At 35.1% G+C, this 25,972-nt stretch overlaps 2 protein-coding genes across 7 annotated transcripts in view; one reads left to right on the forward strand and one right to left on the reverse strand.

Moving 5' to 3' along the window:
- LOC106140510 (neurobeachin) overlaps positions 1-25,972 on the reverse strand; it is a 457,176-nt gene that overhangs the window by 11,600 nt on the left and 419,604 nt on the right. For all 5 annotated transcript variants that reach the window (XM_060950437.1, XM_060950434.1, XM_060950436.1 and 2 more), the window contains 2 exons: positions 8,701-8,816; positions 30-142 (listed from right to left, as the gene is read on the reverse strand). In XM_060950437.1, coding sequence (XP_060806420.1) covers positions 30-142; positions 8,701-8,816 — 229 coding nt within the window. The remainder of the gene's footprint in view (positions 1-29; positions 143-8,700; positions 8,817-25,972) is intronic.
- The window catches only part of LOC106140507 (facilitated trehalose transporter Tret1-2 homolog), a 46,519-nt gene continuing 24,251 nt past the window's right edge, over positions 3,705-25,972 (forward strand). The window contains exon 1 of one of the 2 annotated variants that reach the window (XM_013342105.2): positions 3,705-4,023. In XM_013342105.2, coding sequence (XP_013197559.2) covers positions 3,986-4,023 — 38 coding nt within the window. In that variant the 5' untranslated portion in view covers positions 3,705-3,985. Of the gene's footprint in view, positions 4,024-25,553; positions 25,908-25,972 lie in introns of those variants that run through there. The other variant, XM_013342107.2, reaches the window with a different exon arrangement.

Genomic DNA, 25,972 nt, shown 5'->3' on the forward strand with positions numbered 1-25,972 from the left:
TATAAACATGACTATATGTATGTACGTACCTTGGAGAGATCCCTGTAGTTGGAGGGCTGGCTGAGGTCCAGCTCCTCGCTCTCGTAGTTGGTGAGCACCCAGGGGAACACCGGGTATTGGTTCAGGTCGTTGTACGTGCGCCCTGGGGAGTGAGATTAAAATTTTGCGCTTAATTATAGCAATTAATTACTGTTGAGATTCTTAATTGAAATGTCATTTCCATTTATGATTAAACTGGCTGATGTCCGCAAGTTCTTTCGCGTGGCTGAAAGATTTTAGATAAGGTACCTACTGCATCGGGTGTACCAGATCTCATACCTCATCAAAAAATTATCCGTAAGTCTGAACCAAGTTTTGTAAAAATTATTTATTAGTTTAGCTGGACTATCACGGTTCTCCATCAGATAAGTATTACAGTTTGCAAAATCATTTATTGTTCGGGCTTTATAGCTATTTTACAAAAAAAATATTTCATGCGAATCACAATTTGAATCTCAATTCCATCTTTAGCCAAACAGTTGAACGTGGCCTTTTAGTCTTTTCAAGACTGTTGGCTCTGTCTACCCCGCAAGGGATAAAGACGTGACTGTGTATCTATCAGATAAACCCTAAATTTTAAATCTAAAATTAAGTTCAGCACCAAAGTACCTAAAACACGGAAAAAAAATGGTATTATATTTTAAGCACAAAAACAGCTTTTGTCACGTCGCAACCAATCACGATGTTAAAATGTAGCCGTCACAACTTATTTAGATGTGAGTTTGTTTGTCCCGTCTGTCGCGCTTTTTACGCTTCATATAGATATGTGCTTATATTACGGCACGTTCGATGTATTCAAGAGACAATTAGCCGAGCACATAATCTCAATTTACTGAACTTTTGCTGTTATATTTCGTTTATTAGTGTGGCAACGAACTATTTATTTTTGTATTTTATGTTCTCATGTAAGTGAAGTTATAGAACATGATCTTTATGAGAATAAAAGTCTACAAACCTAAACCTAAAAAAACATTAAACGTGGACGGTACAGTTACAATTTTTTCCATTTATCTCTAGCCATGGGACAGTTACCCCCGCAAGCATGACGACAATTTCTTAAGCCTTTCAACACTGAAAACCCTATCGCAGCAGAGAATGACAATTATTAAAAAAAAGCAACGCCTCGCTAATGCCGTAACTAGCGTTTCGTGCGCCCGGTGCTAGCTCCTAAAATTGCGCTCTTAGGTTTTTGTAGTAATTGCACAGTGCCTCAATTAGTTTTAGTTTAATATTTCGCTATCTTAAAAATATAAATGAGACCACTAGCAGACTGACCTATCAACACACAGAGTTTTGAAATTTGGCATGTAGATTCCATATATGATTTAGGGATTTACTAAGAGAGAATTTTCAAAAATTCCCACAGCAACAGAAACAAGCGGTATTTTGTATTACGCGCGTGGAGGTACGGGCGTTCTCTAGATTTCGAAACAACTATCAGGTCCGTCATTTGTCATCTGTAACAATACTAGTCTCGGCATTTCATCAACAATTTGTATAAAAATCCAGTCACAGATTGACTTCGTATCGGATTGGGCTCGTAGGTAACTACATATAGTTGTAGGTATTTTGTTGTCTTTGCCGCAAGACAAATAAATCGCAGAAGTGACAACACGTCTGGGCCCCCTCAGCGATTTCGCCCTGCGCCTGGGCACCGTTGGTACATCCTATTTACGGCACCGCGTCACACCATGGTTTACGGGCACGTTCAGTTGGGCAACAGTTGCCCAACAATCCTTGGCGATTGGCGACTCCTTGACATTGTTTTAGGTAAGGTTTAAAGATTTAGGTTTATAGAATGCCCTAGTAGTGCATGGCAGCGAAAAGAGTTTTTGTTTGTCATTGAATCGGTTGCGGAAGTGTTTATGTTACAGTCAATACTACAAATAATTTACGTTTACTCGTATTAATTTACGAGTTAAATCTGACGAAATAAATAAATAAATACGGGACAAATTACACAGATTCAGTTAGCCTCGAAGTAAGTTTTAGACTTGTGTTACGAGACTAGAAATCGATCCCGGGTCGTCGATAGTTTCATCCCGAAAAAAATACGGAACTCCTCTTCTTTCTCCTGGCATTAATCTCGGTACAGTTCTTAAGTCTCATGAGAGGAGCCCGGGATGCGTATTTTGTCTATGATACTGGAAAAGGTGAGTCAAGTTTTTACACGAAGCGACTCCCGTCTGACCTCCGCAACCTAACCCAAATTGGATCATGGTAATTGCTGCACAGAATGAATGTCCCTATTCCTTAAGTCACCTTCGAGGTAATGAGAAAGAGATGGAGTGGTCCTATTCTTAATGATACTATTACCTTGATTAAATACAAAGCTTTATAATAAACTTAAAGTAATTTTAGTAAATTTACTCCGGCTTTGGAATCTACAGTTTCTGTTTTGGTCATATTCCAGCGATATCATGATGACATGGATATGTCTTGATCTACCCTGCCGGAAACCACATGACAATAACAGATAGACTCTCTTTATAATACCTACATTGACACAAAGGCACGTTCTAGTCATTTTTCTCCGTTCAAAGTCCACCCAAAGTATTTAGTGTGTTAATACAAAGTATGCCATTGATGCAAATATCATCTAGATATGTTTCCCATGCTTCGCTTATTGCCTGATACCGTCGCGACCTCAGATAACCGGTCGATAAGTAATACAGTGGTCGTTGTAAAATAAAATTAGAAGAGATCCCTTCATGGGATAAGTCCGCTATTGCAAGTGATTTATTACTTTCATAACTATATACTATTTCTTGTAACTGTATAAATCTCTATGTAATAAAGTAATAACAAACGAACAAAAATAATCTACAATTAATTACGTCAAATTACTAATAATGCGCTGGTTTTTTATTGGCTTGGATCTTTTAATAACAGTGATTGTGCCGGAGACGAAAGTCTCTGCCTACCCTACCGAGTAAGAGGCGTTATGTGTGTGTATGAGACAAATGACAAACTAGCAAAAAAGCAAGTAAGTGCGCCCACGCACAACGGAAGTAGTGAACCCCAACCATGATGGTGTGGTTCCCGGCACTAAAAAAAACAGAGCCACTCCATCCTCTTTCCCATGAATGTTGACAGGCGACTAAGGGATAGGCTTCTGAACTTGAAATTTTTCTCTTAGGCGATGGGTTACCAACCTGTCACTATTTGGATCTCAATTTTATTTTTGAGCCAAACAGCTCAACGTGGTCTATCAGCCTTTATAAGACCGTTGGCTCTGTCTACACCGCAAGGGATAAGGACGTTTTATAAAGTAAGTATAAAGAAAGTTATGTATTGCCATGCTCTTCACGGTGTGTGAAAAATCGCAAAAATATTGCATATTCTGAATGAAATTTCATTTTCCAATTCGGTCAAGTTACCCTGTTGGGTAGGATATTGAACCCAGACGGCAGTCCTGACTCCTCTCCTGAATAATTATCATAAAGATTCAAAAGTGCTTCAAAAGTCACATGATTGTTTGGTTTACAAACAATAAATAAACTAACCAAGTCCGACCCAAAGGATACACTGGTATAAGGCGTGTCATGTGATAACGGCTTCATTAAGTGACCATTGCATCTCTCCTATTGTTGTGGTCACGTGGCAGTTGTCACTTTTCCCGCCTGGCGACCGGGCGGGCCATTCGTCAAACGCTTGCCAACTTTCGTGGTCGTCACTACGAAATAAATTAGGTGAATATATCTATGCAAAAGTAACAAAAAAGTGTCGTAACGATATCTCGGGCGAAAGTGAGAGTGGAACGGAACGTGCAATGTTACAGTTCGTACGGATTTGACGGCAAAATTCAGCGTCTGCAGCGCGCGTGTGCGAAATCTTTTTTTTTTTTATTTAACACAGACAAGAGAAGTGATGTTGTTGATTTCCCGCGTAAACAAATGACGGTTTGCAACAAGAGTTTTCGTGTTTCGAAAATTGGTGGCGCGAAATGCGCATCAGATATAAAGCTATGGAAATTTTGAAAAGGTTAGTGTGTAAACTTAATATAACTAGAGTAATAAAAACTTTATAATGGACAGCCGTGTGGTTTCTGGCACTTTAAAATAGAAACACTAAATATCTTGCCCACGGATGTCGTAAAAGGTGACTAAGGGATAGGCTTATAAACTTGGGATTCTTCTTGTAGGCGATGGGCTACCAACCTGTCACTATTTGAATCTCAATTTCATCACAAAGCCATACAGCTGAACGTGGCCTTTCAGTATTTTGAAGACTATTGGTTATATCTATTCCGCAAGAGATATAGATGTGACTATATGTATATATGTCTGTAATAGACAGTATTTATTAAATACAATAGTGTAAGTACCGGGCGTGGGATGCAGGCCGCCGTAATAGAGCGAGGTCCTTCGTTGAGCTATGTTCAGGAGTGGATGTCCTAAGGCTGATATGATGATGTACCGTGCTGGCATCTCAACAAATTATATGATTAAGATGTCGACTCGCAATCTCGGATTAGGTAACTTATTGCTGCCTTGATTGTATTAGTGGCCAATGATTTTTCCTGTAATTTTATCGTTATAACGTTCAGCCCAAGGAGAAAGGTGGCATTGCGATGCTCTGTGCAAAATGGAATGCATACTATAAATGTCAGTGTCACCACTTAATGAACTACTATTGAAGACAATGTTAGGTTCTTAATCTAGTTTAATCTACAATTCAAACTTTTGCATATACCTTTCTTCAATGGGAATTTAGAAAATTACGTTTAAGTACTTATTTAAAAATCAACGTCATAATAACTTCTTCAGTGGTTTTGGCTCTACAAATAAATAAGAAGATTCTTGAAATATTTTAAAAGTTCATATCGTCAAAATAGACTAGGTAAACCATACCTTTGACGTCAATATATATATTATGCAAGATGGTTACTACCACTTCCAAAGTTTATATGGAGAATTACCGTAGAATTACGCGAACACACGGTTTCGCGACGTATGTATTTTTTCAACAGCATCTTAAATTCAGTTGAACGACGCTTTTTGGACTTTTCGAAGAGACGAGATATACTCGTATGTATGTGTTACCATTGTATTTTTCTCTAAAAAATATGAGTGTCATTAAGAGTTCTTATTTTTCTTTTGCAATTTTTTATACATTCACTCGTGAACAAATCTACTTGTAACATATTTTGCACAACGTATCCAAAACCCTTCATTGACGTCAGAAACGTACCCCAAATCCCACGATTAGCATAAAAGCAAACCGGTTAACAGCACTGTAAGGAGGAATTCCTCATTTATCGTCCTGCCGAGCCGTAACAATGCAAATGCATCAATTATCTAATATAATGGCTTATCAACGTGACGTACAGACGTAATTGTCGATGGTTATCTCGTGTTTACCTCGTCGATTGATGTTAAACGTGAATTTTCTTTAAATACCATCTTTATGGTAATTATAAGTGTTGTACAGTTTGAAACGTGTCTAATCTTGGTAGCACTCGAGAGGTTAGTTTAATCTGAACTCTGCTGTTGAAATTATGAAATTACTTTTTAGAATCCACTATTATCTTATAGGAACTCAAATCTTCTACTTAATAAAAACCAAATAGTGGTTTGGATGTGCAGAAAGTGACGATTAAGGATTATTCAAAATCTTGAAGGCCAAAATAAATAAAACGACTATTTAAAGAATTTTTGCCTTTCTGTGTTGCCATTCAGAAAAAAAATATTTCATTATCTATTAAGAACTGTTATTACCAATTGAACCTGGAGTTACCTGGGTATGTTTCATTAAAAAAGTAATTGCACAGCAAAAGTTGATGTGTACAAATAAGTTCATCCATTAGAAAATAAGCACTATTGCAACTAATAACACAATTCAGCAGTCACATGCATCGGTAAGTGGCACCTCTCCCTGTCACGCGTCTGCGCAGATTATGCCTTTGGTAACCTGTGTAGTAATGCGTTTTACCCATCATGTCATGACTGGTGATGAGACGCCGTTTGTAGACCCAATGATGGAAGTAACGGTTAATAAGAGCGTTAACGCTTGTAGAACGCAATTTTTTATTCGACTTATGAGTGAATATTAAGACGGAGTTTTAGTACTAGAAATATTTGGCGGGAAAAGAAATGCAATCACCACGATCAGCTGATAGACCTTCGCCATGATTTTTGACATTATCGGTATCTCAGACCATGGACTAACGTTATATGCAGGATCCGAGCCAGAGACAAAAAGGAACACGCAGACTATGGTTTTTCCATTCGTTTTCATGATGTTTCATACGTTTAATTTATTACTAGGTAATTCCTCTTTGTAAATTGTGTTCTAACATTGATGTTACAGAAAAAAAAATTGTGGTGTCAACACATATCGGTCTGTGATATAGTAAATATAGTAGATTTTTTTATTAACCTGTCCTCTCCTGTACTTCTTTTAGTTTTGGTTCTAAAAAACATAGTGTAAAATAGATTTATTTGTAGACAAATGGAAAAATGATGTAAGTTATGTGTAAAAATACATATTTATTTTTATAGCATTAGTTGTATTAACCATGTGACGTCAAAGCGTTCATAAATTATGAATGTAAGTGATTGTGCTCTAATAATTATTATTTATGTAAATAATTATGTGCCGTGTGGTTCCCGGCACCAATACAAAAAGAATGGGACCACTCCATCTCTTTCCCATGGATGTCGTAAAAGGCGACTAAGGGATATGCTGGCATACAAATATAGATCTCTTATATCTAAATCATGGAAGAATGCACATTGTATACATTAAAAAACATGAATGAATGTAGAACTGCTTCATCCCCAAGAGGTAGGCAGAGTTACTAAAACTTTAAATTTGCCAAAATGCCAACAATAATGCTTTCACTTCCACTGGATCACGGAAGCATTTAAATATGACCTAAAACATTTGAACTTCTCAAAAGTGTTTGCATAAAGTTTTAGATAAAAAAAATGTTTGTATAACGCGCAAACTGACACACTGCCAAACGTATGTGATAATGACCGAACGCCCCCAATGCCTAAAAGGTTTATTCACCCTCATTTCCTTATAATAGTTACAAAACAGACATGACATGTAACCCGAATAATAAACAAATAAATACGGGATAAATTACACAGATTGAGTTAGCCTCGAAGTAAGTTCGAATATTGTGTTACGAGATACTAACTCAACGATACTATATTTTATAATAAATACTTATACAGATAAATATCCAAGTTAGCTAATGTTAACATGATGTTTATTTCTTTTCTTTATTTATTGAATAAATATTCGCAAAAGCAATTCACAATTCATTACAAGTGGAGTAGCCATTCGCTTCATGAACGTAATGAATACTTCCTCGTTTGCAAAATCCGATCAGTAATTATATTCAAATTGTGAATCTAAATATAACTATTGCACATACCAAAAATAACTCCATCTTGATAATAAACGTTCTAAACGAATACGCGTTAGCAGTTATTGCGTGTTTAGTACACTCTAAAATTGTGTTATGTAAAATTACATAAGTTTCCACTAAGCTTGTGTCAATGCAGCACAGAACATGTGGGATCATTTTTTTAAGAGCTTATGTGTTTAGTTGGCAATAATATCTATAATTGCGTATTCAGAATGTAAATGTAGTAAGAATTGCGTCGACGAGTACCTGCTATTTGAAACAGGTAAATCATTTGGGGTTATTAACAAATTATTCTTCATCACCGCCGTATTCTTCATCATCAGTGCCGGTTCCCGGCACCAATACAAAAAAGAATAGGACCACTTCATCTCTTTCCCATGGATGTCGTAAAAGGCGACTAAGGGATAGGCTTTCAAACTTGGGAGTCTTTTTTAGGCGATGGGCTAGCAACCTGTCACTAGTTGAATCTCAATTCTATCGTTAAGCCAAATAGCTGAACGTGGCCATTCAGTCTTTTCAAGACTGTTGGCTCTGTCTACCCCACAAGGGATATAGACGTGACCATATGTATGTATGTATGTATTCTTCATCACCAATACACTCTTGACAGAGTGGTCGTGGTCGTCATGTAGTCGAAAAAATGAGGGGGGCAGATGAAACACTCCGCACGATACTTCGCAATTTTTCTCAACTGGAAGTCATCCTACTGCACTTGAACGGGGTCTGTTAGGTCGTGTCTGAATTAAAACAGAATTTTGTCTGTTCAAGGTGCGTCTTACCGTCTTAGTTTCGATTGTCCTTTTTTTCATTAGTCTGCCAGTTTTGGTCATCTTAAATGTTAAGTCAAAGAGTCTTTGTCCATGGAGGCTGAACGGCCGCTCCAGCACTGTTTAACGGACTGGCCCACGGTAGACTTTCTTTGATTGGTCCAACGCGTTGGCAACTTAGCCAATGGAATGTACGTAAATTAATATAAAACCTGAGCAATATATAAACTCATACTGCTTATTGCTATATTATCAATTTAAAAAAACTACAAAAGAACACCCTACCATTCATAAATGAGCTGTAAAGATAAAATATTTTTCTTCTCTTCGTTGTTAAATGCGGCACTAGAAGTAAACTTGATAATCTTCTTATAGGCGAGGGGCTAGCAACCTGTTTCCATTTCCATCAATAAGCCATACAGCTGAACGTTACAGTCTTCTCAAGATTGTCGGCTCTATCTACCTCGTAAGGGATAAAGACATGATTATATTGATATGTACTTAACTTACCAGCAATGGTGTTCAAGAACATGAGATATTCAAAATTGGAGATCTCCCGTCGCTGCCACTTCTGGGTCATGTTTGAGTTGCGCATGAGTTGACGCGGAGACATCATCGATGCGCGTCTGAAACAAGAGATATTATGAGATGAAAACGCTATTAAAGAACACTCTTATGAAATACATACATATAGGTGTAGGATTAAGAAACAACAATTATAAAAGTGCAATTGGTATTAAACAGTAAATGATTTAATCGAGACTATTCTTAGCTTAACCCCGGTGCAAAAAAGAGATGTGTTATATGAAAAATAAGTGTCGGTGGTTTTTTAAATTCAATTTAATTTGGCTTCCTAATGTTTCCGAAACCTTAATAACTTACTTTCGCATTTATAATATTAAATTAGGATTGGGATCGTTAGTTAGGACATACGAGTAGTTTTAACGTTTATAATTTCCGCTAAGAAACACCAATAAATGTCTATCACTAAAAGCAAATTATTATCCTCTGACGTTATTTTATCTTTCTATTGTCAATTACATTAATTTGTATGCGCATGCGTTTATATCAGGGCCTTGGCAACGACTCATGATATAACTAAAACTATATTATAATGTAGTATCACAAGCTCTGTGATAATATTTATAAAGTTACAAGTTTTTGCCTGCGACTTCGTCCGCGTGAAATGTACTCTATGCCCTGTTCCATACTCTACACTTTATTAAAGTTTCATGAAGATCTGTTTTACTCCAAAAAGGTAACAAAGTAATATATATATATGATATATATTTATACAGACATTACCAAGGGACACAGAATTCCCAAGAGTTTGTTAGGTATGAAAGTTAAATTTTTATCTACACTTATGAATCAAAAAAGAAAAATCTATTTTTGTTAATACGCTATTATATACACATGTTGTCACATACTACATACATTTATATACCGTGTGTGTATTTGTAATCTTTGGTCTATGCCGCGTCTATGTTGTGTTTAAAAATATATAAATAAGAGGCCATCTATTTTTATTGTGGTTTAAAACTGTTCTATTTAATAATTAACTATAGGTAACCTAAGTGTTTATTGTATAGAATTATCTTTGTAGGCGTAATTTATCTATGTTTTAGAATAAAGTAAATGTATCATAATTCATAATACACATTAATCGACGATTAATTCCATACATAGAGGTATCATATTTCACGATAATACGACATGAATAGAAATCTTATTACATAGATGTATAGATTATTCATGACACAAAGAGGGATTTATTAAAAGATATCCAGTTTTATTGTGAGTTTACATAACTCAGAGGATCGGAAGATTAATTTATCTAATTATTTGATTATACAAAAACTGGTTGGAATAAAGTTATAAGACTAGTTCGTAAGCCTGAGTTAAAATTAAGTACCTACCGTAAGAAAAATAAAAATGTTATACTCTTAAACATTAATGTCAGTATTTACCAATTTTTAAAGCAAAATCATAAGTCATCATCAAAAATTATGACATCATAATAAATGATTTGCTTAAAAAATCAGTTTAGTTCTAAATCACTAGCGCGACATTTTGCGAAAAAGACAATCTGCGAAAGATACATTTTGCGCATGGGCCCATGTGGAAAGGATTCCGGGGTCTGAATATGGCCACGAAACTGGATCAAACACTTGTTTTAGTTTGTATGAACCGGTGAATGACGATTTTTAGTCTGCCACCTTAACCGTTCGTCTACTGACAATAAACAAACAGTTGAAGAAAACAATACTATCAGCGTATTCATAAAGATAGTATAATATGCAAATACGGGAGTCGACGGTCGCCGTGACCTCGTGCTGGAAAACTGTGTCGGAGTCGCGCGTGACACAGTTCACAGTAAACACAACTGTGTATATGATATACTAGCAGTGCGCTACGGCTTCGCCCGTGGTACACAGATAAGCCTTATAACACATGTAATGTATTTCATGAACAGGCTTGCACGCTTAAAAGGAGACTCCAATCACATCCGTTCTGTATAATTTGCTTGGAAAAATAAACAATTTTGAATTTTACATGCATACATACATACATAAAATCACGCCTCTTTCCCGGAGGGGTTGGCAGAGACTACCTCTTTCCACTTGCCACGATCTCTGCATACTTCCTTCGCTTCATCCACATTCATAACTCTCTTCATGCAATCTCGGCGGTTTCGGGTACTTTTGACCTGACCCTTTACCAGGACGTCCTTAATTTGATCAACATACGTTCGTCTAGGTTTCTATTTTGAATTTTTTTTATTTGAATTTTTATCGGTGAAAGAATTTTCACGATTTCCGAAGATTAGCCCTCATTAACGTTACAAACTTCTCCTTTTTATAATAGTAGTATAGAAGTTTAGACTAGAAATGCCCGCGGCCTCACGCGCATAAAGGTAAAAATTCCGCTAGTTTGCGGAAACTGCAGGAAATCGTCTTAAATAGATGATCTCCTCTAAACCATATAAGATAATGCAGGTTACATAGCATACATACATAGACAAACTTTTTAGATTTTAACAATGATAAAGACGGCTTTATCATAGTTAAAATATCTAGACATATACCAGCACAGCATGTCAGTAAGTCAGGTTTTTACACTTTTCTCCTGAAAGGAACTCCTCCTGTAAACGGAATTAAAAACCAGGAGGGAGCATATTAATTAAATTGATCGATCATAATACAATTTCACACTGCTTTCACCAAAAATGTCGGATGCAGAGTGCGCGTGAGACGGCGCGGCGCGGGTCGACACCCGCTCGCCCTTGGCACACTTACATGTAGCTGTTTCACGCGACAAGGAAGTTAGCTGCAATTATTATAATATTTTTTTTTTAACTAACCCAAGTGTCTTGTGATTCCTGGCACTATACAATAGGATCACTCCATATCTTTCCATTAATGTCGTAAAAGACGACTAAGAGAAAGGCTTACAAACTTTGGATTCCTCTTGTAGGCGATGGACCGGCAACCTTTCACTATTTGAATCTCAATTTCATCGTCAAGCCATGCAGCTGAACGTGGCCTGTCAGTCTTTTCGAGACTGTTGGCTCTGCTACTCGGCAAGGGATATAGACATGATAACATGTATGTATGTATGTGTGTAGACAGATTTAACAAAAATACTGAAAGGCCACGTTTAGCTGTTTGGATGAATGATGAAAACGAGATTAGAATAGTAGTAACAGGTAGCTCATCGCCTACAAGAAGAATCCCAAGTTTATAAGCCTTTATATAAATTAAACTTTATACTATATCCATCAACCCGAATGGATTTTACTCGCATCATTCTATACAAACAAAAACACGTGCGAGTAATAGTCTTATCTCACCTTTATACTTATTACCGCAATTGTTTCTTGAATAGAGTGTGTTAAATTGAAATTGATACGGTTCTGATCAAATAGGCGATAAAAAATAGGCGATATTATGTATTTGTTTGATTTTTAAATGTTTATTATTGAATACATTTGGAAATAATAGTTTGTAAATTTAATAAGACTAAAACATTTTTTTTTGTACGCGTAGGTTTAAGCGACTACCGAGTTCCCTCTTCAAAATGGGCATTGACAAAACTGATAAAACTTTGAATAATAAATCAACGTCGCAAAAACAGTTCCACCTCTATTTCCTAGTGATTTAATTGTATTTATGTATGGATTGAAGTAAGGAGAGGACAGAATAAGAACATATATGTACAATATTGTTTAATTTTGTTTTTATTTATTTACTATATATTTATGGACAACAATGTATAAAATAGCTAAAAAAGTAACCAGATTTAAAAAATTATCGCTAAGGCCGATTATGATAATGACTGCGAACCGACATTTTGATATTAATTGGAAACATCAATTCTTAAAGTTAGCAAGTATTGACACAAAAAATTGCATTCGCATCCATACGTTTCAAATTCTGAAGACCGATAAATTTATCTACATAACTAAAACATTTATTCTATACCATTAATCGAGCAATATCTATTTATTCTATAACAGTTGCACACCCAGCACAGCTCGGTCACCCAGGTACTTACTAAGGTATATTATTAAAATTCATCAGGTAAAAGATTCGTTAAAAAACACTGTTTCAACATTATCATCAAAACTACTACTTATATACATTTGGGGTCACATTTATACTCTTTTTGTTTTGCACTTCAGATCCCATGACCTCTGCGTTTCCGGTCGGATTTGTAAATGAAATAAAATAAACATAATTATTGTGGTACCGTTTTGCGCCCACGCATGACACGACACTCGGACACTACCGTGTTTTATGTTTGCAAAAATTCTTTCATATTTAGCCTTCGCCACTTTATCTCATCTCTGCGTGTTCCCAGTTGCACCCTCCACAGAAGCGTTTCGGAGCCCAGGGTCCGCCTTCCGACAAATTTGCCAGATTCGACACAATTACTTGCGGATCCCCAACTCTGCATGGTGGGTGCACCAGTAGGGTGCAACTGGGATCTCGCAAAAATGAGAAAGCGAGAGATCACAGCTTCGTTGTAGAAGAGAGATGCTCAAAACGTTTATGTTTGTACGTGGTTCAACTTTAACACAGTGGTATAAATAATCTATACTAATATTATAAAGCTGAAGAGTTCTTTTTTGTTTGTTTGTTTGTTTGAACGCGCTAATCTCAGGAACTACTGGTTCGAATTGAAAAATTCTTTTTGCGTTGAATAGACCATTTATCGAGAAAGGGTTTAGGCTATATAACATCACGCTGCAACTATAAGGAGCAAAGAAATAATGGAATATGTGAACAAAACGGGGAAAATTATTCATCGTTGAGGGCTTCAATGATGGCCAAAATAACTATTCCACGCGGACGAAGTTGCGGGCACAGCTAGTTATAGAATATAATACGATGACTACTTCCAAGATCATACAGTTATTTTATATTAGGTATTACCAATTGAATATTTTCCTTATTAAAATATCAATTCATGAATCCAAAAACATAAGAAACCGTTTGTACGAACGCTGGTTCTGCTCATTTCTTCAGATCTCAATGCTCAAGCACCAATCTCCAGCAGTCTTATACGTGACTATATAATTTGTTGAAAAATAACGTCCTTATTCAGGCTATATGATATATTGAACTGATAATTATGATATATAACTATTATTTTATTTACATTCAATTAGTTAATCTACAAAAAATATATATCCGCGATTGTTTCGTCATAATGTTTACTAAAATGTATCCATACAACATTAGTGGATTTTAACATTGACATACAATTGACAGATGTAAAACAAACGAATTCTTTAAATGACTCGTAAGTTAAGGAAGCTTTTATTTTAATGAGTACCTACAAATATTGGGAATTACAACAACTTTGTGCGGCAAACAAGGCCGCTTTTTACAACAATATTTTCGCTAACCTTGTTGTACTTAAGAATAATATTTACGAGATAATAATAAACAAGATTTTCGTAAACAGTGGACGAAGGACCAACAATTGGTTTATATATAACTTTATGTCCGATATGTTGACTCGGGTGCAACTCTTCCTCTGATTAAGTTGCATTAGAATAAACATACATACATATATATAAAATCACGCCTCTTTCAAAAAAAAAGAAAAAAATTATCTATATTTTCAAAAATCATGATGTAAAACAACAACCTGTCACTAAAAGTCAAGTCATTCAGCTGAACGTGACCTTTCAGTCTATGCCGGACTGTTTGCTCTGTCTACCCCGTAAGGGATAAAGACTACTTACTATCCCCAAAGTACTTACGTTAATTAGAACAAGTAAAACCAAGTGTGACTGACCTTCTGTATATGTTATGTTCTTTCATAATACCTGTTATGAAGTATGTAAGTCGCCCGCGCATTATGAATTTCGATTATCAATTGAATCGAAATTCATAATGCGCGGGCGATCTCAATTCCATTACAATGCGATCTAGCTAAACGGGGCGCGAGTTTTAAGACTTAATAGACATTGTTTAGTCCGTCAAAGATAAAACGTGATTATAATTTGTGCATCAGAAATTTTTATTCCTAGTTGCATTTTTTTGCTTCGCTGAAGTTCCGCTAAAGACTTCATATGATTTTATGTTATGCAATGACGGACAATGGCCGACGTTTTTAACCGCCTTAAAAAAAGTAAGAGGTTCACAATTCGACCGTATTTTTTTTGGTCACCTGTTTTTAAGTAATTTGTAAGCTGCAAAATGATTGATATATTTTCAAATTGCCGTTTATAATAATTGTATTATGACTAACACCTGTTTACACGAACGCCGGTACGGAAAATAACTCATATGCATGAAGCAAAATAATAACATTAGTATGTGTGTTTTTACGTAATTTTTTTTATTAACCTGTTACCTGTTACCCGTACATAAAAACTTGAGAACGCAACGAAATACTGGATTATTGGAGGTTATTCCAAAATAAAGTTAATTTTGCATAATCTAAATGCGAGATCTTGTATTTTGTTGTTAAAATTAAGTTATTACATGTTCAGTGTAATATATTTAGCGATAGGCGACGGGCTAGCAACCTTATTATACATACATATAGTCACGTATTTATCCCTTGCGGTATGTACAGAGCCAACAGTCTTGAAAATACTGAAAGGCCACGTTCAGCCGTTTGTCTTAATGATAGAATTGAGATTCAAATAGTGACAGGTTGCTAGCCCATCGTCTAAAAGAATAATCCCAAGTTTATACGCTAATCCCTTTATCGCCTTTTACGACACGGGAACTCAAGCCGTAGATAATTGTGGAATGTATGTATTGTGGTAGGGAGAGCTACCTACCTATAATTATTATTAGATATATATTCTTAAGCAAATTCTCTCAAACTCTTTGAATTAGTTTAATAAAAACTTAATTTTCTAAAAAAGACTTAAACATAATACATACATACATAAAATCACGCCTCTTTCCCGGAGGGGTAGGCAGAGACTACCTCTTTCCACTTGCCACGATCTCTGCATACTTCTTTCGCTTCGTCCACATTCATAACTCTCTTCATACAAGCTCGGCGGTTTCGGGTACTTTTGACCTGACCCTTTACCAGGACGTCCTTAATTTGATCAAGATACGTTCGTCTAGGTCTTCCCACTCCGACCTTTCCCTCCACACTCTCCTTGTATATCTGCTTAGTCAACCTGCTTTCATTCATCCTCTCCACATGACCGAACCATCTTAACATACCCTTTTCTATTCCTGTAACTACATCTTCTTTCACATCACAACATTCCCTTATCACGCTGTTCCTTATCCTGTCACTCAATTTCACACCCATCATACTCCTTAACGCTCTCATTTCCACTGCATTTATTCTGCTTTCATGCTTCTTTTGCCATACCCAACTTTCACTCCCATACATTAATGTCGGGACCAACACGCCCCTGTGCACAGCCAGTCGAGCCTTTTTGGATAGTTTCTGACTGCTCATAAAGGCATGCAAAGCTCCATTCACCATGTTCCCCGCGTTCACTCTCCTTTCAATATCACTATCATACTTGCCATCTGATGTAAACTTTGATCCTAGATATACAAACTCTTTCACTTGCTCCACTTTTTCTCCTCCAATCAAAATATTACATGCTGTCATTTCTTTCTCCATTTCAAAAACCAGTGTTTTAGTTTTACTTACGTTCACTTTCATTCCTTTCTCTTTTAAAGCTTCATGCATACAGTTTACCATCTCCTGTAACTCCTCCGCTGATGACGCCAGTATAACCTGATCGTCGGCATAGAGCAGACATTTGACGAGTAACTCATTCATCCTTAATCCACTTTTAGACTCTTTCAAATCTGTCAAACAGCTATCCATAAATAGGTTGAACAGCCACGGTGACGCAACACATCCTTGCCTAACGCCTTTCTCAATCTTAAACCACTCAGTGTGCGCTCCGTTTATCCTGACACAAGCACTCGAATCCTCATATAAGGATTTCAGTGCTCGTATTAAGAGACTGCTCACCCCATGCATAGAAAGTGCTGACCACAATTCATTCCTCTCAACTCTGTCATAGGCCTTTTCCAGATCTACGAATGTGCAATAGACTTTTTGACTCTTGGCCAAAAACTTTTCGGCTATGCACCGCAAGGAAAAGACCTGATCAGTACATCCCATTCCCTTTCGAAATCCCGCTTGAGCATCCCATATAAAGACTTAAATCACGTGGATTGGTTACCATCTGACGTTAGCAGAAGAAACGGTGGCTTTGATTATAAACATCCACACCAAGGATAGTTTCACAACTAGTTCACAACCAATCTTTCAAAAAAAAATGTTATCTTGTAACTGGTTACGTAAGTTAAGTTACCAAAGTGGATGAAGGAGCGAGATCACTTTATCATACAAATCAAGTATTTTATTTTCTCTCATATATCAAGCAGTTTGACGGCCTCTGTGGCGCAGCGGTAGTACGCTTGTCTGTGACACCGGAGGTCCCGGGTTCGAATCCCGGTCAGGGCATGATGAGAGAAGAACTTTTTCTGATTGGCCTGGGTCTTGGATGTTTATCTATATAAGTATTTATTATAAAATATAGTATCGTTGAGTTAGTATCTCGTAACACAAGTCTCGAACTTACTTCGAGGCTAACTCAATCTGTGTAATTTGTAAAAAAAAAAAAAAAAAAAAAAAAAAAAAAAAAAAAAAAAAAAAAAAAAAAAATACATAACATAGGTAATATTATGAGAGGCTGGTGTCTGAACTGAGCACACATCTGTATAGATCGATTGTGGGCGACACAATTATAAAATTATAAAAATAAAGTATAAAACAATGCGACAAATGTTAATGACGAGGAAACTATATCACTTCCTATCAAAACTGGTATTCCATTATTAGCTTCCGAGAGGAAGGAGCCTTTTAGGCCGGCCGCAGTCTGGCGACTGAGTTTTTGCGACTTGCCACACAATTAATAAACTAATGAACTCTTTTAATTTTTTTTTTTTGCTTTCCTCTTATAATTTTTTTGGTTATTGTACCTTTTAAATAGACAAACACTTAATTCAAGTGTGTTTTATTAATCTGAAAAAAGAATCTATTTTCATTGCTCACTCATACAGTATTACAAGAATTTTTCAACAACAGTATCGAATTTAGTATTACCAGTACGATAATTTAGCATTTACATTAATTTATCAACATATTTGAATGCATTGAAAACTCCCTCAAATTAGATTTTGGGAATCTACAGTGGAACCCAATATTTGGAAAAGCTAGTAAAATTTCACCAACGAATGACAACCATAATAAATACGTAAATAAATGAATAAATTTTTAAACAGAATAGATCAAAATAATAAACTATTCGTTCTCTATGTATTTCTGCTAATAGAATAGAAATTTCGCTTAAAATTACTTGAGGCTTTGTGTGGCCTAATTATGAATTGCGGTGAGCCTTATTTGGTAAATAATTATTACTAATTATTAAGTGTATCATGAGTTATCAAGGTTCAAGGTTAATTTAATTTCATTCTTCGTTGTACATTTTATTTTGGCTTGTGTCCTGTTGTCTTCAGTTTGACCCTTTCCAGAATAGTTTGGATCTAAATGATTTATTTTAATCAAAGTAATAGAAATACCTGACGTACAATCAACAATATAATACCTGTACCTACACAACCGTAAATTCAACATCAAATTTTAAATTTGCATTAATTGATGTTATTTTTTTTAAATTTATTATTGATTGATGAAAATAACTTTTATATACACCGCAGCTCTGTATACATATTATTGACTATGATATCAAGTCTTCAATTTGTTTGTTTGTTGAAATAACTAAGCGAGAATCCATGTGATATGATATTTGCATTAACTGCAGTCTGATGCAACCACACCTGTTAATTTCGTAGTAGCCAATCCAGAAAAACACAAAGCATCGGCAAGTGGCCTAAAACAAAACGGGACAAAACTAGCTCTACATATAAATACATACATCCATACATACATACATACATAAAATCACGCCTCTTTCCCGGAGGGGTAGGCAGAGACTACCTCTTTCCACTTGCCACGATCTCTGCATATTTCCTTCGCTTCATCCACATTCATAACTCTCTTCATGCAAGCTTAACGCGGTTGTTTCGGGTACTTTTGACCTGACCCTTTACCAGGACGTCCTTAATTTGATCAAGATACGTTCGTCTAGGTCTTCCCACTCCGACCTTTCCCTCCACAATCTCCTTGTATATCTGCTTACATATAAATATATTTCCTTCGCTTCATCCACATTCATAACTCTCTTCATGCAAGCTCGGCGGTTTCGGGTACTTTTGACCTGACCCTTTACCAGGACGTCCTTAATTTGATCAAGATACGTTCGTCTAGGTCTTCCCACTCCGACCTTTCCCTCCACAATCTCCTTGTATATCTGCTTACATATAAATACCTCCACATTTAATTTATTTGTATAACTACTTGCGCCGTATATGAAAGTAGATGACATACTTTTAATAAGGGAAGTCTTGCCATAAACAAGAACTTTCTATGTCTGTCTGTAGAAGATAATAGTCTCTGCATACCCCTATAAAAATGAGGCGTGAATCAAGGCGTGTAGATGGATCCGTCGTATCGTTCTCTCTTTCCCATAGATGTTGTATATGACGACTAAGGCTAAGTTTCTACCTAGCAACAATTACGATGGCTAGATTATTCCCCTGGAAATCGGTGTGATAAAATTAAGTTAAAGGAACAACAAACAGTCAGTAGGTACGTAGGTATATGAATTCTGTTATGCGAACTTTTTTCATTCCGCGCTATGTAAAGATATAACGTAAATATGTATGAACCGTCGCGTTTAACAGTTTCCTTAAACAATTCGTATTAAACGTAACTTATAACAAAGGTTTTATATCGAGCTCATAAAAAAAAAACCGCAAATGAAGGCTGAGTGACGAATCTTCAATTGTTATGCACTATGCCCGTTTGCACTAATGCTGTGAATGCAAAAATCCTAAATGGATAACCCAACAAATTGTGAATCAGTCAAAATTTTCCTTGTTATTCTTTGATATATTTAATGAAAAATTTTGATGGTCTGTTTTGTAAAGCCTTTTATTGATGATACATTTTTTTTATATAACATTGTCTTACGCCTAAGCACGGTTAGTTATTATTTTATAGTAGACCTAGATGTCGAAAGTAATACCTGTGTGGCATATGATTTATTTTTGTATTTGACAGATTTACTTTTTTTCGTGGCCTATCAGTCTTTTCAAGACTGCTGGTCCTGTCTACCCCGCAAGGGATATAGACGTGATTATATGTTATATTTGACAGAGGACAAGTTTTGTCCAGCTAAGGCATGGCAATACTTAGATTAAAATTTCCTTGTCGAGATACTGTATTGTACTTTAATAAATACCAATGTGACAAATCTTATCTTATTCTTATAATTATAAGTATAATGATTTCAAATTAAAAATAAAATTACTTATAAAAAAGAAAAAAAAAAGATGATTACAAACTAATAATACATATATAGTATACTGAATAAAATTATATTCGGGAATTTTCGTGTTATAAGTATAATAATAGTGCCTAATAATGCTCCACAGTGTTGCATTATATGTATATTCTGTTTATAAAAACACACGTTTATGACGTACGCGTTAAAACCTGTGTAATGTCCTAGGAAAATAAATCTGCTAATTCCATTATTCCAACAAAGAAAATCTTGGAAAATCTATTGTTATTTTGTGGTCAAATCTTCTGAAAATTCGAAAATTTCACACAAATCATTATATATTTGAATATGACAATACAAATAAATCCGTCACGCAGTATACATGAAAAACCACTGTGAAGTGTGAACAAACAGATAAAACTTAAACATCGAGTTATATTAAAAGAGTTTACAACATAAACAAAAAAAGTATATGTCTGAATGCTTCGATCATCCGAGAAAATGGTTTAAAAAAGAAGTAACACAAGATAGAGGTAACGAAATGAAAAAGTGTCGTAAAATCAACTCTGAGCTCAGAATGCCTCAAATTAGGAAAACGAAAATTACAGAAATATATTTATAATGATGATAATCGATGTTGCCAATACACAAATGTTTGATTTTCTAAAAACTCTGAATATAAGTGACTTATTTAGATAATTATTTTAAAATAAACTAAGCACCCCACATGAACTAACAAGTTACATGTACACAAGTTACAAATACAGATATTAGAGTTGAAGTCTGCTCTATCAATGTAAACTCAATGTAACTCAGTTAAAATAATGACTACCAAGTACCAACACAGGTAGCGTGCGAAACTATATGTAAATAACCGTTATCTATAACGACATTATAATTGCCATTGAAATTAAATAAAATTTGACACAGCATTTATAAAAAGACTCATTAATTAAAAAAAATCTTAAGCCCTTAAGATAACCCTTCTTTTGTTTTGGATAATCATTATCTTGGAAAATAAAAACATAAATAACATTAGCATTAATTAACGAAGGTTCTATGTTAATTCCAATACTTGTTTGTAGCATTAAAAATATATTACTCTTAAATCTAAGTTTAAATGAGAGAAAACCTGCACATCCAGACAAGTGGAATGTATAATCAGATCCAGATGAGTAAAGTTCTTCTACAAGAATCCATTTCTATATACATCTATATAAATAAAATAAATAGTTATTGACCGACATTGATTGATATTTTTTTCGAAAAAATAACTAATATGCATTATTTGTATGCTACGGAGGTCAAAACAAAAGTTTCTAAAACATTTTGTCTATTCGCAATAGGATCAGAAACGGCTGGACCGATTTGAATGCGGTTTTCGTCAATATAAAGCCACACGCATTTCGCATAATACACCTAGTGTTTATCCTTTACAATTAAACTAGCAATATAATTACCTATGTATAATCGCGTACTCCAAAACTGATCCAACTATTCGAAAACTATATTTAGATTGAGAGTATGTTATGAGATTCAAATATAAACAGGTTGCCAACCTATAATATGAATGATGTGTCCATAAAAATAACATTTCTCAGATCTGAGAGACAATTTTCCGCCTCATGCACTAGAGTCAGCAAATCGTCTGAAATGACCGACAAATGATAGGAAAATGATGAGTGACATAACCTAACAATGAGATAAGCATCAAATGGCTTCAACATACCTAGACTAGACTAGATAATCTAGGCTTCAATCTACATGTATATAGGTAACATAAGCATAATGTGAACATAATTATTTATGTGTGCCGTGTGGTTTCCGACACTTTAGAATAGAACTATATCTTTCCCATGGTTGTCGTAAAAGGCGATTAAGAGATAGGCTTATAAACTTGGGATTCCTCTTGTAGGCGATGGGCTTAGCAATCAGCTGAACGTGGCCTTTCAGTCCTTCTAAGACTGTTGGCTCTGTCTACGCCGCAAAAGATATAAAGACGTGACCACATGTATGTATTATTTATGTTACATCAGCAGATAGAGAATATTGCTATCATTTTCACGATCGATGTGATTTTTATAATATTTTTTAAATTTTTCTCTCAGTAGGTATAAAAAAAAAACCTTAATATAATGCTTTTTCTTTTGGATTTGCAAGATATTAAAGCTTTTTTTTCAAGGAACAATTTAATTACATATCAAAATACCCACATAAAAGAGAAATTTAATTTTTTAAATGCTCCTGTGTTTTAAGATTCTATAACTTTATTTAATTTTGTGTACAAAAGTAAATAAATAAAATACAGTGTTTGCGTATTTATATGCATGAGTTCTAACATATCACGGGAAAGAAAATAAGCTGATTTTTTAAACGCAGGCGGAGCCGAGGGCATACTCTAGGGCGTGTACACAAACATCATTACTTTATTCCTTACGGGGTAGACAGAGCAGACAGTCCTGTAAGATTGAAAGGCCACGTTCAGCTGAATGGCTTACTGACGGTATTGAGACTTAAAATAGTGACAAGTTGCTAGTCCATCATCTAAAAGAAATGGCAAATTTGCAAGCTTTTCCCTTGATTAGATTTAACAATCTGCACGTTAAAAGAAACAGCTGGCACACGCTGTGTTTATTTTATTTTATGCTAAAACACCATCATGGGGTAAAGATTAGTAATAGAATATTCTGGTAGCATTTCTACTCCCATTTTTTTTTAATCTTTAGGTTTTCCCATCGTCACGAAATTGTGATAATAATTAGGTAGTGTTAGTCTCAAGTGCATAATTGCATCTTGCAACGGAAGAAGCAGACGATGTTATGTTATCAGACACTGCATGCATTTGCAATTACGTGTTGCATAACTTTATTCGTCAGTGTGTATCCAACTGCATAGATTGTTTTCTGTAATTTATATTATGTAACTAGATCTTTGATATGTTGTTGTATGTTTAAGTGTGGAAGGTTAATTGATATCTTTATATATGAAGATAATACTTACAGTAATATTATACTTATTATATATACGAGATTTATATTAGTGTGTGTGTAAAACATATATAGTTGATCTATATATGTAGTTCACGATATTTCTGTTATTTATATATGTATACGTAAACTTACTACTATCACTACTTACGAGTACATAAAATCACGTGTTTATCCGTTACGGTATAGTTTTAAAAAGACTAAGGCTACGTTCAGCTGTATGGAATTGAGTTTCAAATAGTGACAGGCTACTAGCAAATCGCCTACAAGGAGAATAATAAGTTTATATATAGGCTATCTCATGATCCCTTATTAGTGATAGCTTTTGCTGGCGGTCCTCATTATAGAATTACGAGTATTACTATATCTAACTAATCATAGAATGCCTTTTTTATATTTAAAAGCTAACTCTCGTCGGTGGAGTTAAGTGGAGCGTCTTCCATTCATCTCGTTTCTCCGCATTTTTTTATTTTTCTATGCTTGTACATTAACTTTTTCTTTTATTTGATCAATATATGATTAATTCTCCTACGAAAAGATAGAATATTAGATCAAATTATTACAGCCTGAAAGATAATGTTTGATTTCTAACAGGATAACTATCACATCAAACAGTGTTAAATACATGTAGTATTTTTGAATAGTATAATGCATCGCGAAAGTTTTAAATCAGTTATTTCTTATCATTTGAAAAATAAAAAAAACAATTAACTTTCTCCACACATCATTTCAGCTTACTAGGTTGTACATGTTAAGTAAGATGCCAATAGAAAAATATAAGACATATGCATTAAAGAGATAGGATCTTGAATGTCGACCTAGTATATATCTGTCAGACTGATATATGATAACTGGCGTCTGGTAAACAATTGAGCCGAGACATATACCTATATATGTAGGTACCTACTCGTATTGTGTGTGTGTGTGTATGTATTAATATTCTTAATATATTAAATCCTTGTTCTGACACATTCATTCATTCATATAGGATCACGTATATATATCCCTTGCAGAGCAGACAGAGCCAGCAGTCTTGAAAACACTGACAGGCCACGATGATGGCCTATAAGAAGAATCCCAAGGAGTGAAAAATCCTACTTTTTTCTATTGGTGCCGTGACCCACACGGCACTGCCGAGACTGGGACAATATGCAACATATTAGTTACCCAATGACATGGAATCTTGTATTTGGGTCATATCTATTGAGTCTTATCGGCAGTCAGATCAAAAAAGTATATTTTTATGGTCATTAAAAAAAAGTCTGTAGATCCCTCAAAACGTGTAGGTACATTCTGAGGAAAATCAAGTATTAAATCATGAAATATGATCGCTCATCATCGTAATCAATGCGGTTACCTCCCGTCACTCCCGTCTGGTCTTTGGAGATAACGTTGACAGTTCATCAGAGCTCCACGTGGCCGTATCGATATCTTTACTACCTGCTTATTTAGGGCCATCTTTTGTGACCACAGATACATACTTACATACATACCTATAATCACGTATATATCCCTTGCGGGGTAGACAGAGCCAACAGTCTTGAAAAGACTGACGGCGCTTTATTTCGACCAAATTTTGGTAGGTTTAAAGATATCTACATACATACGATACGATATAAGCCCATCGCTTACAAGATGAATCCCAAGTTTATTAGCGTATAGTCGCCTTTTATGAAAATCACTTGCCAGTGATCCTATTTTAAATAATAAATATATATGGGACAAATTACAGTTTGAGTTAGCCTCGAAGTAAGTTTGAGACTTGTGTTACGAGATACTAACTCAACTCTTTGAAGAAGATGCTTCAGACAGACCATACAATATCGGAAAGATTTTGTATGATATCTTACATAGAATCCTCAACCAATCATTCGATAATGTCTTCTATAATGAGTTTGAATCAACTGATCTTATTAGGTATAACATACGTCACCAAACTTGGATGGGATGTGATAAAAAGTTACCAATTTGTAAATCCCTTATAGTGGCAGTATTTAAATGATACTAAGTGTTGGTAATGAAATCGAAAACGTAATATTACTACAATTTATTTACACTTATGTCGTAGAAATAAAAAAAAAATATTAGATAGGGTTGGCCCTCTCTACTTTTCAGTATTTTTCAATCAAGGTTTAATAACGGTTTTTCAGTAGAGTACCATATTTTTTATTTCTTACTAAGAGAATTTATATTTTATGTTAAAAATGTTAGCTTTTTTATATTATTAACAATACTATTTATACATTTTCCGCGTGCCATAAGTATATGCCTATCCATAAATAACAACTCGTGGGACGTATTCCACAAAAGGGTGACAGACGTACGGATAGACGACGACTATATCGAGATCGCGACCACTCATTATCAATGTGTAGCGCACAGTAAAAGTTATGACAACAATAAAGCGTTATAAAACTCAACCGGCGAACGAAAACTCGCTTCAGTATGCGCTGGAACCGCGCAAGGTCAAGAACATCTTGGCTCTTTTCAAAACAGTCGATCGCCGGTCCGAAACGTGATGTGACATTGCCTTTGAATAAAAAAATAATAATAAAAATTTAAATTACTGGCAGCTAGCAAATTCGGAAAATAAAAAAAACAAAGCAGCACGTGGCGCGGCGTGCGTGTTCTAAATTTGAACGCAAGCTCTCGTGCGGCAGATCTCATTTCCCGCGTAAAAGCTGTGTCGGTGGAAATTTGAAAATTTTGAGAACATTTTGTGTGTAACTTTCTTCAAGATTTGTTTTGTTTTAATTGTAAAATCTGTGTTTTGTAAAGATTTTGAAAACTTCGTCGCCTGATTACTAGTAAGTATTAAGAGATTGACATTATTGTAAAATTTAATTTATTAATGAATCAAGAAATAAATTAT

Source organism: Amyelois transitella, chromosome 21 (assembly GCF_032362555.1).
Source record: "Amyelois transitella isolate CPQ chromosome 21, ilAmyTran1.1, whole genome shotgun sequence".
Taxonomy (NCBI): domain Eukaryota; kingdom Metazoa; phylum Arthropoda; class Insecta; order Lepidoptera; family Pyralidae; genus Amyelois; species Amyelois transitella.